Genomic DNA, 19,479 nt, shown 5'->3' on the forward strand with positions numbered 1-19,479 from the left:
ACACCTTGTTTTTTTTCCATTCTTTCTTTGTGTGTATATATATATATATATATATATATATATATATATATATATATATATATATATATATGAATGGAACGAAAACAAGGTGTCCTTGTTGAAAAATACTTCGTCCCTGACTGAAGCAGCCTCTCATGTGACTGTGGTCTTTAATACGTGGTCATTGTATTGAGTAAAGGCTGTGTTCCAAAGTGTAACGCATCACTCACTTTTTAAAGTTGGAGCTAGTCATTTGGAAATGCTAAAAATAATTTCATATTTATAGAACATATCGACATGTGTAAAAAGGGCATCCAGGCAGTTTAAGATCATTGCCTCATAACAATGTTCTAAAACGTCTGTCTCTTGAAGATTCCCGTTTGTAATCAGAAATATACAAGATAAAAACCTTGGTCCAGCAAAGGCCTTTTTCTTAAAAGAGCTTTCCTAAAAAGAATTGAATAAGTTGGACACGACACTATCAATGTTATGACTACATGGGTGTCACTGTAAATATCCTGTAGAGGTCTGTAGCAACATGGGTCTGAAGGAACCTCCAACTGAAGATGCTCCATCGTTGTAAAGCAGTCTCACCCTACACAGTGGTTACTTTTACTCTATAGCTGCAGAAAATTCCTGCTAAGAAAATAGTTTAGTGGAATGTTAATCACCAAAACAACCCCATCTTTTATATCCTGGGCTCTCACACTAACAAGCGCACTCTGATTAATGATACGTAACTGCAGGCAGCCTCTTGGGATAATGGGAATCATCCACTCTACTGGCTTCCTAAGCTCTCTCTGCACACACACACACACACACACACACACACACACACACACACACTGTAAGTTAGGGAGCTGTAATTTAATCTACAGAGTCAATAGAGACCAATAAACAGCTTTACAGCAGCTCGATACACTGACATTTAAAGAGTGACGGACAAAGGGAGGAAATCGTCTGTCTTCATAATCATACTGCTGTGGAAAGTCGAAGCCCACTCCTCTTGCGTGTGAAATCAATTTCACACTTACCGAGTCAGAAATTAAATCTAAAAGTGGCGACTCCAGCTTTAGCTGCTGACAAGTTTGGCAATAATGAGTGATTGTGCTCTGAAGGACAAACATTAATTTAAAAAAAAAAAGCAGTAGACTTGGTTATGACTTGGTTGCTGGAGCACTGTGGACAAAAGCACTAAGAACACTGAGTTACTCAATTGTCATTAAGTAACAATTAAAGAGCTGGGTAAGAAGCTGATGACTTTTAGTTTTTACTTTTTCACTCCCCAAACATTCAATAATCATCACAATTATGACTCCAAGATGCTTCACCTGTATTTCAGGAATCTAAGAACAGATGGAAGGATCTTGTTTTCAATATATTTTAAGGTGCAATCAAGCCACTGAATACAATCAGTGAGTGAGGCCAGAGTTAATTAACTCCCAGCACAATGCAGCAGATGAACACTAACTTTACTTTTTTCTAAAGCATGTACTAATTCGGAAAAACTTTGCTGGTATTTTTTTTTTAACAAACAGTACTCTGGTGTCAATCAAGCTTCACTTACTGACCATTTTTCACACAGCCAAGTGTGACACAAGGTTCTTTATAGAGGCTGAACACGGACAGACATAAAACCTTGACAGACACGCATTGGAAATGATTAAACTAAGCAGTTTGACAGCCAAAACAAATAAGATGAAGCAATAATATGATAAATGAGAACTGTGTTTTTCCACAACTGCTGACAGTTCCTTTAACGTCACAAGATGAAGTAAAACCAACCAACTTTACATTTATCCTGGACATGGCTGATGACTTGGTGACCCAGCACAAGTTTACCTCAGATTGCCTTTAGCTTAACTTAAAAAGACTCACTGATAAGTTATGTTTTCTTCCAGAAAATCCTAGTCAAAATGTTGGAGTAATTATGGGCTACAAAAAAAAAGGACCAATGTTTAACAAGAAAGATAGAAAAGAAAGACAACTGAAATGTTATGAAATTATGAAAGAAAACTGAAGTAAAAAAAAACAGAAGATTACAAAAAAACTACAATAAAAACAGATTTTATTACCAATTAGAAGTGTTTGAAGTACAAAAACAACAACATGAAGCACAAAGAAGTCAGCTTTCCATAAATCACTCTGCAGCCTTGCAGTATTTGAACATAACCTTTAAAGGGTTAACTCTCTTTACAAATCCCACACACATTTTGCCATGTCTTCACCAAATACAGTTCGTCTACAGATGTAAAATTCACATCACCTCTTTAAAGTCCATTCAATTCATATTATAGAGCCAGTTTTTTTATTTCTATAATTGGATTTCAGAACAAAGAAAAAATAGTGACCTTTTACAAAGAGAAAATTACTGTCATATATTGTATGAAAATACATTGAATGCATTATTAGCATCTTCGTCCAGAGTTATTCGGAGCCACTTTGGATAGCCTGAAGAGCCACATGTGACCTTTGACCTAGTACCATAACTTAGTATCATGAATGTGGTCCATTACAAATATTCTCATAAGGTTCCTTACTGTAATGTTGCTATATGTGCTGAATCCCTTCTTTAATAAAATCATGCAACATGTTAAACATGATGTTAAAGAGATGCAGGGAATTCATTTTTTTTTTTACTATCTGCATATTGTTACTTCTTCTGCTCCTGTGCATGCTGCATTAAATGAAAGTAATGTTAATGTGTTTCTGGGCTATTTCCTCTGTGCAGTCTGGAATATCAACTGACCAGGGAGAAGTAGCAGATGGGATCAGGCAAGATAAGAAAAACCAAACTCAGTTTAGTAACATCCTGGATGTCTGAATGCATTATCTGAAATAATCTGGGCTGTGCTCTGGTCTTTGCCTGTTGCAGTCTTGTGAAGCTAATTTTGTTTCCACCTCATTTTCCACCATCTGTTGTTATAGCTGCATTTATCAAGTATTATAATAGTATGAATTACAGGTCAAGATACTATAAACTACATACATACATATTTAAGACTGGGCGACCCTGAGACCAAAACTTTTCATCGTTTGTTTGTTTTTAGTTATAATAATAATAATTATTATTATTTTGTAGCTTTAAATTATTAGATCTCTGCTACAGTTCCTAAAAACAAATCTGTCCATTGTCAAAGGGAAAATGGAAGGGGCTCCGGCACCAATCACCACCCCCTCAGTACGTTCCTGGTTACTCAAGCTGTTCGATGAATGTTCGGGGGGAACACATTTGTTGTAATGTGTCTTGTTCTTGCTCCTTTGCTTGAGACCAGTCAAACAAAGGAACAGCTCTAAAAGTATTTGGCGTCTGTCCTAGGATCATGTTTAAGTTGAGAGGCTCTCCGCGTGCTTGCTGAACCGCGGTGTCGTAACTCTTAGAAAGCGCGCGCGCTGCTTCACGTTATGGTGCACTAACAAAGCGCGAAGTGCAGCAGACAGGTAGGTCCGGGAGAGAAAGACAAATAGGAGACCTGCTCTCTCTCTCTCTCTCTCTCTCTCTCTCTCTCTCTCTCTCTCTCCCACTGCGGCTTCCACTGTGTTCACATCGACTTGTCTTAAGCGTCGATTTTGCTCCACGTTGTGATTCAGAAGAACTTCGAGGACGAAGAAATCGCACCCTCATGGATAGTTTGAGTTCTTGTTGAGGCTGTTCAGGGTAAGTTCTGCTTAGTGACTTATTCTTTTTTCTTGTAAAGAGGAAGTTGCCTGATTCTAAGACACAAAAGAAAACAATAACCCTAAAACAATTAATGCGTAAGTGTTGCCAGTGATGAATTGCATGTGGTTAAATATTGTTTTATGGGAGATTTTTTTTTTTTTTGGTGCGACAGACTCTTGTGAAAGCACTGGTCATATACAACACTTAGCGAAAGTATTAACACCCTTTGAACTTTCACATTGTCTCACATTAGAAGTATCAATGTCAATGAATGCTTTTGGGATTTCATGTGACGGAACACACTGTAGAGCCAATCCCCGGTAGGTTTTAGTTGTGCGATGCCCTTTATATTTATAGACAATGTATTAAACAGAGTTTTGTGAAATGGTCAAATCTTGGTCAGTTGTTTTATAACCTTACCCTACTTAAACTTTTCCACGACGTTCTCCCTTTTGACCTGTCTGCCTGGATTTACACAGAGACTAAACAGAATTTAATAACAGTGGATTTTATTTAGAAGTACAAGAGTAAAGGGGGCGTGTACAACTAACACACATTTTAGGTTTTTTGTGGGGGGGGTGGGGGAACAAAAAACCTAACAAAGTTTTAGATTATTCTGTGTTGGTATTTTACCCAAAATCCCAACGACATATTTTAAATTTTGCGGTTAGAGTGTAAATTAAAATATATATATATATATATATATATATATTCAAGGGTTATGCTGAACACAGGAACTTATTTGTGTTAGATGACGGCATTTTGTACAGAATAGTCTCTCTTAGTGAGAACCTAATCTCTAGTCTTAGGCAAAAGACAGTTCATTATTTAGCGAGCGCTACAAGTTCAGAAGTTAGACATGAAAGTGTAAAGACCTGAGAATGGAATGAAGCTTTAAAGGTCACAGTAAAATCAAGCCAAAAAATTACACAGGAATGTCGCCATACAGTTATCTCAGGTAGTTCTCATGATGTTTTTTTTATTTATTTATTTATTTTTACTACTTGACTGGTTGAAAGGTGACTCATATGCTTAAGCCACTTTCTAAAAATACAATAATACTACTGTGTACTTAGTGTGTACTAGTAAATTGACTTGCATAGCACTTTTCTAGCTATTTAAATTTCTAGCCAATTAAACCTGCAACTTGCCCACTGCAAGATGATTACCCTTCCCATTTAGCCACAATCCTCATAAATGACTAAAATGCAATGGAGGAAGAAAAAAAAACCATCATGGAGATTATTAGGAACTTCCATAACCTTGACGAATGACTTACTTCTATGTAGTGTTCACAAAACAGCGATATTTCTGTGTAAGCCAGAAAGAATGCAGAGCAGAGAGCTACACGCAAATTTTAGTATTTTTATTAGGAATCTGGGAGAGTAATGGCACAAGTGAATAATAAAATTCGCAAGGATTCCAAAAGAGTGGTTATGGAATTTGAAATAGTCATCCTAAAATAACTAGATCTTTGAAAAACTTTTTACTCTATTTCTCCCATGTGAAATAATTTGATTATTTAGATATGTCTTACATTCTAAATGCTTTCAATGCATAAACACATTCAGACTATAGTATATTTTTTTGGGATGTTTCATTGTAACAATAAAAGACGGGGTTTATTGAAGATAAGTTTTCACAATGCAAATTTTATAAGTGAGTAGTTTACATAGGCTAACATATATCAAGAACTTGGCAAGCACTGTGGGAAACATTGACATGCCAGCTATGATTTTATTGAAGATTGGTTTCTGTTTGGCAGTGATTGGGCTTCTTTGGGGGGTTTTGTCTGGGAGATGTGGATGAATATAATGCAGCTTTGGTTTGAAGGTACTAAATTAGTGCAAGTGTGAGAAAAGGAATAGGGGCTATCCTAAAATGTGAGTAAATAATCTTAAGTTATGTTCCTAAACCAAGCCCATTATGTAGATTTATAGTCTTCAATGAGGACTTAGAACAAAAGTTGGTTTAGTTCTCCAAGACTGTCTGTCAGACATGGATTGAGGAAGCAGTCAGAGTCAAAGTTAAAGAAAGTTTCTTTGTTTTTTTCTTTTCACACATGTTGCTTTCACATTTTTCTGCTGCCTCTGCAGCAGCCTCATGACAACATCAACCACATAGTATCTATCTGGAAGCCTGTTAAGCCTCTGATAAGCTGTGTGTCTGGACTAATGTGTTTGTAGAAAAGCTACAGCAGCCCTCAGCAGCAGAAGTTGGGCAAAACATGTTTTTGCCGCTAGATTACATTCTGAACAATAATGATTAAGACAGAAAATAAAAACAAGATCCCAGAAAGATGATGGACAAAAATATTTGTGGACTATCAGCAAGCCAGTAACGTGTCCTATTATTGCTAGAGATTCACCAGTGAGCTGCAGAGCAAATCGATCAATTTTGCTTAAAACAAAAAAAATCTATTTATCAAGGTGTAAGAGCTGAGTGTTTTCAGTGGGCCAGTGGATCAATCGATATCAGGTACTTTGATGCAATTTTTTAGAGTTTTTGTCCAATCAAATGGAGATATGCTTAAATAGCTAAATTCTTAATTTTCTGTTGGACCAAGGATAAATAAGTTTGTTGTTTGACATAATGGTTTCCACCAAACAGGTCAGTGTACTTGTAGATGGCACTTTCTTTAAAGAAGTAGTGCCTCGGGGTTATTCTTGTGAACCATTCACTCACCATGCATCAAACGTTAGACATCAGATTCTAAAGAATAAGTGTGTGTTCTCTGCTGATGAACACCCCAGGGCCAAACCCACTGCACAGCCTGACTGAACACATTTTAAATGTGCCGTAATTTAGAGAAGGGGAGCCAAACAGTTTTGTGCATGTATACATGCAAAAATGTATAAAAGCTGTAAAAATCCAAAGCAAACAGACTGATTTGAAAAAAAATCCTAAAATGCAACCTTCTTGCAACTAAAATGCAGTTTCCGATGTAATCCAGAAAATTATGGAATTTGATTTGATTCAGAAGATTCAGAGATTCAGAAGCATATTTTCTGAATCTCTATTTATATTGGAACAGGAAACTTGAGTTTTAAAATATATTTCAGTTTTTATTTCGATTTTTAATATTCCAAGGATACACGCCTGAGTCTCTGAAAAATAGAAAACTGAAATAAAACCGATCTCAGTTTGTACTCATCAGAAATAATTAGTGGAGTAGTCCTTGTACACACCACTGAGCGATAAGTCAACATTAGCGTGGTGCTGTTGTTATGATTCTGAGGTGTTAGTACTTTAGTTTTCATTCATGTTTCTGTTTTGATCATTTCATTATTGCTTATGCATTGTGTTAGTTCTCATTATTTGTGCTTTGAATTTGTTCCCTTACATTAGTGTTTCTTTTTGTTTGCTATTTATGTCAGTTTCAGTTTTTTGCTCAAGTTCTGCTTTGTTTATCTTTCAGCCTTCACACAGCCTACCAGTTGCTCCCCTTATCTATTGTATCCTATCCCTTCATTTCCATCTGTCCGCTGCTATGATCTGATTAGCTAAGTTCATTTCTTTGTCACTTCCACCATTCCTACAGCTTTTAAGCTCTTCAGCACATTTTTGTACTTTGAATAGGGTCTTTACTTGTAGAAACAGCCCAAACACTTAAAAAACACAAAACAAAACAATGAAAACAGCTGTTTTCTGGCAAATAAGTAGAATGTTTTTTGGGGCCTGGAAAATGAGCCTTTTCAAAAAACCTCCCAATAAGTCACAATCAGCTGTCACCTCCCCTTTTACCTAGCAACTTCAAGCCAAGCACAGCCGATTACATAGAGTACAATGGCTGCTGGACAAGACAAATATTTTGTTGTTGACTTACCATCCAGAAAACACTTGCTGCATTCTTGATAGGTATACAGGATACTCAACTTCCTTTGGTTTTGGATCTTAGGGTCAAAGATGTACAGCTGAGTGCAGCCATTTTCAAGTTTATGAAGTGCAAGTGTAAACATTGTATTAGGGGTCGTGGGAAGCAGCAGCTTATTTGGATTTAAAGTGACAAGAGGTCCTTAAACAGACCAGTTTGGAAAGGAGCTCAAAATAGACAGAACTGATCAAAGTGAAATCTCATTATGCAAAAATTATTTTATGCAAAAACATTGTAATTGAACATGCTTTATATTGCCTACAGATCTATCCTAATATGTTCATATTTGCACTTTGGTGCTTCGTTCCTTCTATGCCATGAGTTCTGCATCATACATAAGTATACTTAAATGTTTTATACTTAAATGTTTTAGAATGTTATTAAATCTGACAAAATTCAAGTCTTGGCAAATATGAAATTTTGAGAATGAAAAAAAATAAAATCTTCTGATAATAATCTACGTCATATGTAAATAACAAGCTGATTTACTGTGTTTTTAAGCACGACATGCTGAAAGGAGGCTTTGTTTTGGGTGCAGATTTAAATGTCCAAGCCATCCAATTAAGTACAACCCCAAACATTTGCTTTATCTAAATCTTTCTTAAGACTGCTCGTTTTAAAAGAAACAATAGGCACCGTTTCCCATGTACGCTATGTCATTGAGCCCAAAATGAAAAATGTTTTAATATTTGAAAGACAAGTAGCACCTGGTTTTTTGTATCGATGCTTGTGCCCCATGTCAGTTAGAACTGATTTGGGCCGAGAAGCATGTCAACAAGTAATTAGGGTGAATTATAACAAATTAATCCATTTTCTCCCCAATCTCTGCAGGAAATGAGCTAAAATGATCACAATATCCTACTGAAAATGAACCAGAGGTGCAGAAGGTTGATTACCGCAGTAGAGGCATCATTGTGATCTGTCCACATACTTTGATCCTTTGTAGGATCAGTTCATTATGCATACCTAGAAACCTGAAAGAAGTTTTCAGAGGCATGAGCTGCTGCTTGTTATTCTTTCCCTGTGGAATTAAGTATGTCCATGTTCCAACAATGACGAGCATGAACATGTTTTTTTTTTTTTTTTTGTCAACAAGTTACCGTTGTTGAAGACATTTTGCAAATGTCTTCTAGGAATGTGCCGTATTCACCTTAATTCTTTGTGCATTTAAGAACTGGCTAAAGACAGGATTTAATGCACAATATTTGCATTCATCAAGGAAAATATTAACTTTTCATGCTTTTAAATTTAGTCCTTAACAACGAAACAATTCATGCAGACTCTGAGTCCAACGAAAACAGGAAGAGCAGGTGTGCGACTTACTTGGACGTGATTCCTGACATTTTTGGCAAACCTAGGAATGGTTTTATTACTTTGATGACATTTGGTAAGCAGTGTGCTCGTGTCAGCACCCCAGCCCTCCTCATCACCCGTCTGTCTATTTATGGAGCTGCTGATTCGTTTAAACTGTCTTGCATAAAGGCTACATAAGCTGCCCTCACCACTACCAGCAGAGTGTTCGCTGGTCTAATTGGGGTGTCTGTTTTTCTGATTGAAACAAGAAGTGGAGGCATGTGCTGCATGCAGACGTGGGTCTGGTTTTATTTGCTTATTTGATTACTGTAGTCATAAATGAGTCTTTTATGCATTTTCTAGAGTGTTTTTTGTACGTCAGCTTTATTCTAGATTAAGAAAAGACAGCACTTATGTGCCAGGGAGTGCGTAGCAGTGTTGTTTAGTCAAGATTAATAGAAACAGAGGAAAGTCAGTAAAGGCAAAGACTTCCTGGCTTGCTCTCATGACCTCTTTGTTTTCCCCTTCTGGTCATTTACATTTCTGACTCTAAAATTACAGAGAAACAGAGTCTCTGACCACAAGGTCGTCATTTTTGTGGCCTTACGTGTCTGTTGTTTAGTAGATAATGCATGATGCAACTGGTTAGAGGAAGGAGTGGCTGCTGAAGTATTGAACGTCTGGTATGTTGGTTTTGGGCGAAGGTTTTACAAATTTAACATGTTTTGCTTCTAATGTACATTTGTTTTATAGTCTGACCACCTTCTCTGTTGGTTGTTCACACTTCTGCTGCAGATCTTGGAGATGTTTTTAATATTGTCCCACTTTCCAGTAGTCAAAGTTTGAAAGTCATGATTCTAACACAACCACATGCTTAGTGATCTAAACAGAACGAAGCACTGCATTTCCCACCCGGTTATGTTTAGTCTTCAATCTGCCATATTTGTACTGACTTGCTTCTCCCACACTTGCAACTCTGGTTTAAAAATAAATGTGCGTCACTCGTAGCTGTGCCTGCAGGCAACTCTCAAAAGTGGACAGTATGCACTGCAGCAGCATGACTCCAGTAAGAGTATTTATAAGTGGATGGTAGGGGTCAACAGAGTTCAGGGAGAGGAAGCGACCCTGGCATTGATTTGTGATATTGCCCTCCAGACATGACTCTTGTGGATCCCCCACAATCCTGCACGTTCCGGTGTTTTCATTTGCAGGTTTTGCTTTGTGTGGGTGAAAGAGCGGAAAACTCAATTAGCATATTAGAGCTTAACTTTGAATTTTAAATCCTGCGTTCGAGGCTGAAAGCAGTAATTATAACAGCACAGAAGCACAGAATAATGCTTTTTCATCCTTGATCAAATTAGCTACATGAGAACAGCACTCCTACCGTGAATGTTTTCCATCCACTTTCTCAAAATAAGAGGAAAACTATCTTATTATCCATGAGAAAGCCAAAGCTATTTCTATGTGAAAGCGCATTATTTCAGTGGAGTAGAAATGCTTTATTGAGCTGTCTAGATGATTATGGTTCACAAATTGGTACTTATTTTATTTTAAGTTTAATCGTTCGGAATTGCTGTGCTTCAGAGTGGTTATTTAAATTAGTTTATTATGGCTGTACATGTTTACACACTTCTTGCTGTTTTTTTATTGAAGTTTTTTCTGTTGTAGCTATTTTACGATACGGAATAGATGTCAGCACTAGGCGAGACAAGTTTATTTGCGTAGCTCATTTCAGCAACAAGAGAATTCAAAATGCTTTACAAAATGATCAACAGACCTTAAATTAATTGGGATAAGATTCTAACTCTGCTTTAAATTTATCATGCGTACTTTATGCCAAATATTGAAATGCAAATGTTCACTCTAACCACAGCCATATAAATCGCTGAATTTCTTCCTGGAATGCTGCCTGATATCACAGCCTGTGCCAATGAGGCAGCCTCAGTCTCAGGATTGTTTTTGTTTTTGCCTCGGTGATGGTAAAGTTGTCAAATGTAGATTTGGCTGTTCTTTCTGCCGAATCTACAGGCTAAAACTATTAAGTCTGAGACGTACTGATTTTGCACTCCTCTACTTGTTCCAACTGTAATCTGTCATGAAAAGTGATTAAACCCTTCATGCTGACGCAAGGACTTATTACTGAACACAAAGCTGAATATTACTCTCCTCTGTGTTGTCCTATTGCATAATAAACATCTGCTAAATGACTGTACGTAGAAGTAAACAAGAAGTGAATTGTGGTGCATTTGGTACTTTGTGCTCAAGTGGGTCCATTTTTGCACATTATGGGACTGTTTAACCAAAGTTAAATATTAATATAGATTATAAAAATTAATTATGAACCTAAAAAGCTAGAAAGTCATTGATTGTAGCTTTTCTTAAAATCTGTCGCTCTGCTTAATGGTTTACAGAAAACACATGTAGACAATTTTAAACCTGACCCCGAAAATGTTAGTCATAGAGCAAAAACATAATCATATGTGGAACACAGATCTTTTGCACAGGTTTTGAGCAACATTTTAGTAGTTGGGCCCATCTTGAGACAATTTTACGTCAATTTTATTTGCGTAGCACATTTCAGCAACAATGCAGTTCCAAGGGCTTTACATCATACAGCCACCAACTACGAAACAAGCAATACAGATCACATTTTGTCAAATGTCATAATCAAAATCATCAATACACATGTACATGTGCATCACTGAGTTTATGTAGACGTGAATAAATCCTGAGTTCCACCAATGCTCCGTCTTCCTTGCATTATTCCGCCAACAGAGCCGTACATTTGAAACAATCGAGTGAATTGACAGAGTAGCGTAGAGCTCACATTAGAAGAGGGAAGTATCCCCACAAAATGCAATCAGCTCTGCCTTTTCCTGTGTACATTGCTGGTATTTAGGAGCCAGTTCAACCTATTGTCCAGATGTAGATCCAGGTATCTGTATGTGCTGAGTACATACGTCATTACTATTTATGGTAATTGACTGGAAGGGAAGTGTTACCCTGCAAAGGTTTAGTACTATATCCTTTGTTTTACTGGTATTGAACTGGAGTTTATTTCTCCTGTGTCATGCCACAAAGTCCCCCAACCAGACTTCTGTACGCCCCCCCTCCCCCACCCTCACCTGCTCTCCCTCCTTTTATACATGACACACTTGCAGCATTGCCAGAGAAATTCTGTATGTGTGTCAGAGTTGTAGTTGAAATCGGTGGTGTACAGGGCGAAATCACATTGCCCAGAGGAACACCTGTACTGGTGTTTAGTGTAGTGCACCTACAGCCCTCCATCGTAATGAACTCTCGCGTTGCAGATGTACAACAAAAGTTCTCCCAGTTCTGCAGCACATTCCTTTTAACACCCTGGAGCACACCCAGTCTGGATCTGTAGCCTTCCTGGGTTTAAGTCGTCTCAGGAAGGGCCTAGAAAAACTGAAACATCCCAACATAAATCAAACAAACATGCTTCAGATTTCAGAAACACCCATAATACATGAACATTCTGCTGAGGGCAGACTGGGTCATCACACAGAAATAACACAGTGCCGTCACTGGCAGTGTAACATGAGTTTATGTCCTGTATTTGTTTTCCTCCAGTCAATGTCTCCATTTGAATACATGTGAAGCTTACTATAAACATTGGCAAAAGAAACCAAACAAACAGCAGATTACATCTTGTTTGTTTTACACGTTCCTTTCAAAACACAAAGAACCCTCCACAGATACTGACACAGGTAGGAACAATGTGTTAAAATCCTTAAAATAAACCATTATTATGGAGACCTGGTGACCCTACTAGACTTCTCTTTGCAGAAGTTCGCTAAGTGAGATGTGGAGATTTTTTTTGGGGTGGCTGGATAAACTCTGGTCTTCCAGCCTCGTGGCTTGTAAGCATTAAGAAAAGTCTTATTTCAGAGATTGTCTATTGAAAAAATTTGATAAAAATGGAACAAGTCTTAATGCAAATTATGTAATTTTTAATCATACTTTTTAAAATCCTGCCACTCCAATATTTTTTTTTCATTTTAAGACCTAAAAGAATACATCATGTAAAATAGCGATTCTTTAATGTAAAAAATGCATTCATCCTGTAAATGTTGAGATTGCCAGTAAATCTAATGTCATCTACATATGCATATTTTGTAAAAAAAAAATAGTAACTTATTTATTTATTTTTATGAGGTTGCTTTCTCTGGTGAATACTCAAATCAAATTGAGATTTAGATTATGCTGTTGCAAGTTAAGGTTAATTTCAAACATCTTATTAAAAGTTTTTACACGTATAAATACTGAGGCCAGGACCTTTTTCACAAAGGTGATTTGGCTGAGGAAGGTGGCAATGCAAATTCAAACGGTAACAAAGCAAATGTTTAAATGTATAAAATTTAAACATGAATAATTTTACAATCCTTAGGGATGTCCATAATTGTAGCATGTGCTGTAAATTGAAATAGCGAGGACATTTGAATCATAGAGCAAACATAAAAATCTATGTCATCCTTTTATGTTGTTAAAGGGATGAGATAACATCTCTTAGTTGTAATTTTAAAACAGAATCTCTCAATTTCAAATCACTTTTCAGCTCCTCATAATTCTCCATCTTTAATAATGAATGAGGAAGATAAGCATGGCCTTGTGCCTTTTCCAGTCAATGAATCTCCATTGATATTTAACCGTCATTTGTTGGAATAATTGTTGGAAATCCTGCTGGACTCAGAATGCTTTTCATTCTTGTTTTCCAAGTACATGCAGATTAAATGATTTCCTTTCATTGTACTTAACATGCCTGACCTAGTGGTAACCTTTTCTTTGGAAATGAGGACAATACATCGGGTGTTAAGTCTGTGCTTGACCACTTTTGTTTCACAAACAGAAGGGGGGACATTTACAGTAAATGCAGTTCGATCAGGAGCAGATTTGCATGTTAACACTCGTCAAAAGGAGAGATATTTTAATCTCCAGTGTATTAGTAGAAATGTATTCGCTTTTCAATCCAAATTTGTCTCCTTTTTTTTCTACGTAACAATTCATTGATGTGACAATTTATGGTCTACTGGCACACTTCTTCTTGCCTCTTCCTGCGTTGCCAGAAAACCTGAAGTCAGACGTCACTGATTCCCGCACCCACTCAGAGGGATGGGCCCTGAGGAACCCACGACCTCTTGAAAAAATGTTAAAACACACAAACTCAGGCAGTTTTTAAAATGTCTAACTTGTCCTTACAAATTCCATGTTGTGAAATGGCATGAGTAATGCTTTTATGGAGTTAGCAGCTTAAGTAAATCACTTGCTCAACTCCTTGCTTCCCTGAAAGACTTGGATGTGTCTGATGTTGGAGGGGTTTCATTATTTAGGATTGTTTCATTAATTCCTTTCTGTTCCAGACTCTGTGAGGTCTGAGGAGGAGTCTAGACAGACTTTTGTGGTTTTTATTTCAAGAGTTTTGACACAAGTTAAGGTATCATATCTTATACACCCAGGCTTTTAGGTTTACTTGATTTAGTTTTTTCTATTGGCAATTAGAGCTTGCAAATACCTCTTATAATTCAATGACAATCACAAAGTTAAGTGTGTTTTAGGTTCCAGATACAAACACACAGTGTATAATTGCTAATTGGAAGGATAATAATAATAATAATAATAATAATAATAATAATAATAATGATAATAATAATAATAATAATAATAATAATAATAATAATGTTTCTTTCAAAATCTCATAAAAATAAAAGCCAAAAAAGTGTAATGTGCTTGGAAAAAGCCACTCTGTTTTTTTTTTTTTTTTTTTGAAGAACCACCTTTTGCTGCAGTTACGGTTTCAAGTCTTTCAGAGTGTTAACGTGTTTACCAGTGTTGCAGATCTTTGGAGTAAAAATGTATAATATGTTAATAATGAGGCATGTGTGGTACACAATGGATTTAGTCTGTTTATTTTATTGGATTGGATTTTAATACCAAAGTTGATAAATTAGAATCATGCACTTCATTTTCATCTTTTAAGGCCCTAGGAGAAAGACATAGCATGCAAGTTAATCCAGCACGTTTAGCTCACCTTTTCAACTCATTTTGTTCATAAACCACTTCGAGCAGTCGTTCAGAGACGGTTAGAGCTTGCTTTAGTTTGCACTATATTCTTTATCGTCAATGTAGATATTGTCTGCCCTCTGGTGGAGTGTTGCTGTATCTTGAATATGGAGGAGTCATCTGACCTCAGAGGAACTTTAAATGAATCAGTTCATAAAGAGTTTGTTGTTTGTTGTTGTAGAGGAACACAGAGCACTGATCTGTTGTATAAAAGTAAATATCAACTCTGATTTTAACATTTCACCCCATGCCTGTCTTGCAGGATGTGAAGATGCAACATTTTCTTAACTCCCCCCCTACTGAGTCGCTAATCTCAAGAGCGATCCCTTCGGACTTACTCTCCACCCATTTAGAATCAGAACCAAACGGCACACATATCTCTGTCGGCAGCTTCAGCAACGCCTCCTTACGCTGCACATATAAGGAAGACTTTAAGAAGATCTTACTCCCTGCGGTGTACATTGTCGTTTTTGTGCTTGGCATTCCTCTCAACGCCGTCGTCATACTGAAGATATGGAGGACGAGGCCCCACATCTCCCGGAACAATATCTACATGCTCAACTTGGCCATAGCTGACTTTCTGTATGTGACGTCACTTCCTTTACTCATCTACAACTACGCCAGCCATGACTACTGGCCCTTTGGGGAGTTGGCCTGTAAACTGGTCAGGTTTCAGTTCTACAGGTACCTGCTGCATTTTGGTTAATTTTCACTCTATATAGAGACTTGTTGTGGTCTTACTTGTGGTTGATCTGTATTAAGTTACTAAATACTAAGTAGTTGAGAATATGTATATTGTGGTACTGTGTTAAAGAGATAAAAGTGCTCATTTTTTCTATCAGTCTATGAAACATAACTGGGCAGTACATTGTTGGGCACATTTATTTGTACCACGATAGATAGATAGATAGATAGATAGATAGATAGATAGATAGATAGATAGATAGATAGATAGATAACAGACTCAGAGTCCAATTTACATAAAAACGATAACAAATACAATAAAAGAATAAAAAGTACAATGAAACTCGGCATGAAAAAAAAATTCTGTGTTAAATAAATGTAAAAACTAATTGCTTTTAGCAAAATCTCCTGCTAATACTTTGTAAAAAAAAAAAAAAAAAAAAGAAAAAAAAAAAAAAAAACTGGGAAGCTTCTCCTAGAGGAGGAGGAGATTTTGCTAAAACCAATTAGTTTCTACCAAACCACATATTAATTCCTTAAAAGTCATTAGTCATTTATTTTGATGCGCAGTCCAATGATACTGACATCTTTGTTCTCCTATTTCAGTAATCTGCATGGCAGCATCCTCTTCCTCACCTGCATCAGTGTGAATCGCTACATTGGGATTTGCCACCCCTTCGCTGTGTGGCTCAAAGAAGGCGGCCGAAGGATGGCGTGGGGAATCTGCGCAGGGGTGTGGGTGGTGGTCCTCTTCCTTTGTGCACCAACTTTTACCTTTGCTGCGACAGGAATCCAGCGCAACCGCACTGTGTGTTATGATCTGAGCACGCCGAACCGCTCGGTGGATTACTATCCCTACGGCATGGCTCTGACCTTCCTTGGCTTCTTGCTTCCCTTTCTGGGCGTGATGATCTGCTACTGCCGGATGGCCCACATCCTCTGCCGCCCCGTGTCCTACCATGGGGTCTCAGTAGCCACGGGGGAGAAACGAGACAGGGCTGTGAGGATGATCCTTGTGGTGGCGGCCGTGTTCTGTGTAAGCTTTCTGCCCTTCCACCTGACTAAAACTATGTACCTGGTGGTGCGTACTTTGCCCAGTGCCCCCTGTGAGATGAGGAACTTGTTTGCGATCTTCTATAAGAGCACAAGGCCATTTGCCAGCATGAACAGTTTCCTGGACCCTATATTGTTCTACTTCACCCAACCGCGATACCGCAAGAGCACTAGGAGGTTTATGCGCAAAGTGACCACCCTCAGGGACAAGGGAACCTCAGTGTGAGCATTTGACTACGTCTGTCATTATCTGTTCTTTCTCCATTTTAAGTAAGAAAGTCCTTGAAGACTGAAATGAATGGAATCCAGTCAAATTCTCAGCTACAACCAACGAGACTTGGGGTGTGTTCCTGATTTTCAAATGAAGAGACTGTAACCTGTAACTGATCAGCGTTAAACACACAAAAAAAATGACTAAGTGGATATTTTGTCATTGCACTTGCTGTAGTAATACAGATTGAAATTTGAAAAGTCTTTTTTTTACAACTTAAATCACCTTTTTTTTTTCATTTTCATATGAAGATCTTTTTACGTTTGTTCAGCACAAAAATATGTTAAAAATATGTTAAAGCTGTAAAGCGTGTTGTTTCATGTTTTCACCACTGGAGGTCGTGTGTGCTCCACTGCACCCAAACACTGGCTCTGCATTGAACGTAATCAATATGATTTATTCAGCATGAATCACATTATCTGCACTGCAGTTAATTATGAACCAGTTGCAACCAAAGTCCAGCTCGTAGTGCACTAACTTTGGCAGTTTGGACGCCGTTTTATTGAAAGTACATTGTAATGTTGGAGGTGACATTAATGCGTCACATATACTGTTAATCTAGCAAAGAGCTTTTTCAGAAGTAACAAAATGGTGAATTATGGGCCTAAATGCAAGGCCTATAGTAAGGCTAACCTTTCTGCTTCTAAGGAGTCTGGAAGAAAGTCGTACCTCTGCACAAATGCATATTTACCCCCAAACTTATCAACTTAAAGGAAGTATGATATAGCTTTGAAAATGCTTCTGTTAAATATGTTTTGTAGGAAGTATTATTTGTTCCCTCAACGAATGAAATTTCTAAAAATTACCTTGGATTTTTGAATGTTTCCTTATCTGAAATTATTTTGGGATTAAATGATGAAATAATTTGAAGGATTTTTTTCCACATCTTTACCAGGGCTGTCTTTCAATGCATATGGTTCTGTGTTACTAAGAGTTCTTTACTCTACTAGAGGTAGTCGAGAGAAGGATTGCACTGCTTGGCATCGCACCGTTTTAATAGCTCTCACTGGATACAGTTTAAAATCCAAACCACATTTGCGTATAAAATTGTTCAATTTTCATGGTAAATTCCCATCATGCAGCATATTACAATTTGTTTTTGCTTATACTGTGTGACTTTGATCGTGATTGTGGTCTTTGTATTTCTTTTATGGTATTATGTGTTTTTCTTACGCTGTTTTGTTTGAAAATGCCATTGTAACTGCAGAAACTGTGAATCTGTGTGTCTCAAAGAACAGTATAAAATCAATGCAAACAATACGTTTGCTGCACTTACATTTTCACAACATTATTTGTTGTTTGTTTTTCTGAAAACTCACTGTTTTAAGAATCACATTAACGAGATAATAATGTGGTAATACTTCAGCTTCATTGTTTGCTTTCTGTGTTTAGCTGAGAGGATAATAAAGCTCCAGCTGACTTAGTGTTTGTAAATATGTGTTACACTGAATGTGAAATTCATGCAATTCATATGCATAAACATTTAAGACACAAATATGAAGTAATGTACTTGAAGCCTTGCGTTTGGACAAAGTGTATTTTCAGTTATTAAATTATATAACTTAAAAAGTGCCCCCTTCCACACTCTAAATATGAGGGTTTATCATGTGTTTGATGTGATGTTGGAAACTTATTAAATTCTGTACAGTGCCGATTGTGGCTGTTCGTAGTGTTTTCAAAAGTGTAGGAGATTTTAATTTTTAGAAATACTGTAACATGTCAAAAAAAAAAGCTCTGTGTCAAAAATGTATCTGTTGTAAATATTTTATTTTCTTAGACTCATAGTTTTCTGTGAATTTATTTTTTGAACAGTATTGCCATGATTCGAAATAACTTGTAACAGGAGCAGCCGAAAAAGCAAATAAAAGCAGGTGGAAACTACATAACTTCTGTGGACTGTGGTTTAAAATGCTTCCATTGCAGGCATGTATCTCATTTATTTGAATTTGAATGATTATACTTAGTTTCAACAATTATGTACGTGCAAGTTGGGTTTATTTTATTATATTTTTTTAAGTTTTTCATAAGTTTCTCCAAGCCTCTCTGGCTTTTCGTCAAATAGTATTTGGGGTCCAACGTATTTATTCAAGACATGTGTAAAATGTCAATCTTTATTGATTGGAAGACTCTCACGCATTGTGAGTGCTTGTCCTGACAGGGTAAAATGGTGTCTCTCTCCAGCAGTCAGGGGAGGACATCCTGTACAGGTCACCAGTCCATCACGGAGAATTACAGAACAAACAAACTCACTAAATCATAAGGGCAAATTATAGTAGCCAAATAGCCTAAAGGTTTTTTTGTTTTTTTTTTTGTTTTTTTACTGTGAGCAGACGCCTGAGTACCTGGAGAGAATTCATACCAAAATAGGGAAACCATGCAAAAAGAATCGAGGTTAGAATTCAAACTCAGGTCTTTCTTGCTATCGAGCAAACCACTCACATTAAACTCAAAGACTCGTTCAACTAATTGTTGTTTTTAAGAATCATTTAAGTTACTTGTATAAAAACCTCATTCTTGGGGGGTGGAGGGATCTATTCACATTTTTTTTCTGCCTACTTCAAG

General features: G+C 37.0%; 1 protein-coding gene across 1 annotated transcript; it reads left to right on the plus strand.

Moving 5' to 3' along the window:
* The first annotated feature begins 3,225 nt into the window (after positions 1 to 3,225).
* Positions 3,226 to 18,800, plus strand: p2ry6 (pyrimidinergic receptor P2Y6). The gene is made up of 3 exons (XM_015045998.1): positions 3,226 to 3,658; positions 15,172 to 15,593; positions 16,200 to 18,800. Exons 2-3 carry the CDS (start codon positions 15,181 to 15,183, stop codon positions 16,870 to 16,872), a joined length of 1,086 nt encoding a protein of 361 aa, XP_014901484.1. The 5' UTR covers positions 3,226 to 3,658; positions 15,172 to 15,180; the 3' UTR covers positions 16,873 to 18,800.
* Positions 18,801 to 19,479: the final 679 nt, after the last annotated feature.

Source organism: Poecilia latipinna, unplaced genomic scaffold (genome assembly GCF_001443285.1).
Source record: "Poecilia latipinna isolate Pla-1442-1.1 unplaced genomic scaffold, P_latipinna-1.0 Scaffold759, whole genome shotgun sequence".
Classification (NCBI taxonomy): domain Eukaryota; kingdom Metazoa; phylum Chordata; class Actinopteri; order Cyprinodontiformes; family Poeciliidae; genus Poecilia; species Poecilia latipinna.